This window comes from Galendromus occidentalis, unplaced genomic scaffold, assembly GCF_000255335.2.
Source record: "Galendromus occidentalis unplaced genomic scaffold, Mocc_1.1 scf7180000075856, whole genome shotgun sequence".
Lineage (NCBI taxonomy): Eukaryota > Metazoa > Arthropoda > Arachnida > Mesostigmata > Phytoseiidae > Galendromus > Galendromus occidentalis.
The window spans coordinates 531-1199 of record NW_003803846.1 but is presented as its reverse complement, the minus strand read 5'-3'; the positions used below and the strand labels follow the sequence as shown (position 1 = coordinate 1199).

At 50.2% G+C, this 669-nt stretch overlaps 1 protein-coding gene across 1 annotated transcript in view; it reads right to left on the bottom strand.

Moving 5' to 3' along the window:
• The window catches only part of LOC100898242 (uncharacterized), a gene marked incomplete at its 5' end in the record, with an annotated part of 1276 nt that extends 842 nt beyond the window's left edge, over positions 1 to 434 (bottom strand). The window contains one exon of the mRNA XM_029112993.1: positions 206 to 434. Coding sequence (XP_028968826.1) covers positions 206 to 434 — 229 coding nt within the window. The remainder of the gene's footprint in view (positions 1 to 205) is intronic.
• Between the last annotated feature and the right edge of the window lie 235 nt (positions 435 to 669).

Sequence of the window (669 nt, the reverse complement as noted above, 5' to 3'; positions counted from 1 at the left end):
TCCAAAGGCGGATCGGAGGACCATCGAAATCACATCCCAGATCAGTACATTCAGACTGGCGATCCGTGCGGCCTCCTTGTGTTGTCGCTTCATTGAGGGACTCCGATTATTATCATTAATATTCAACTTAAATACGGAGCTTGCCGTTCGACCTGCGGGCAAAAGGTTTGCCGCGATCCCGATCCATGCAACGCTCAGCACTTGCAGTCGACGACCGTCTAGAATATTATACAGAGTATTGTACAGATAGGCTTTACCGGACCCGCCAGGACCATCGATGAAGAAGAGCCGATCTGAGGCGCCCGCGAAACTCGCGAGTATCGCATCCACGGCATGCTTCTGTCCATAATTCAGAGGAGAGTACGTGCTTTCCCCTTGTGCCGATATATCCTCGTAATCGAGTTCGATGCGTGCTTCTGCCGGTCTCTCGATCTCTGGAACGGGGAGCAACGTTTTGAATCGAATATTGAGTCTGTCCGCTATGTCATAGTAAGCTAAAGCGAGCGATATTTCGCGTGTATTCCCCTTTTGAGGAAGTCTCCGAAAAGGTATGAAGAGTAGTCGTCCCACAGACTCTGAACATCGAAGATCGCGCAAAACGCCAGTAGATGAGCGAAGAAGCTGTGCAGTAATGCGGGGCTCTATAAAACGACAGCTTCTTCCGAGCTT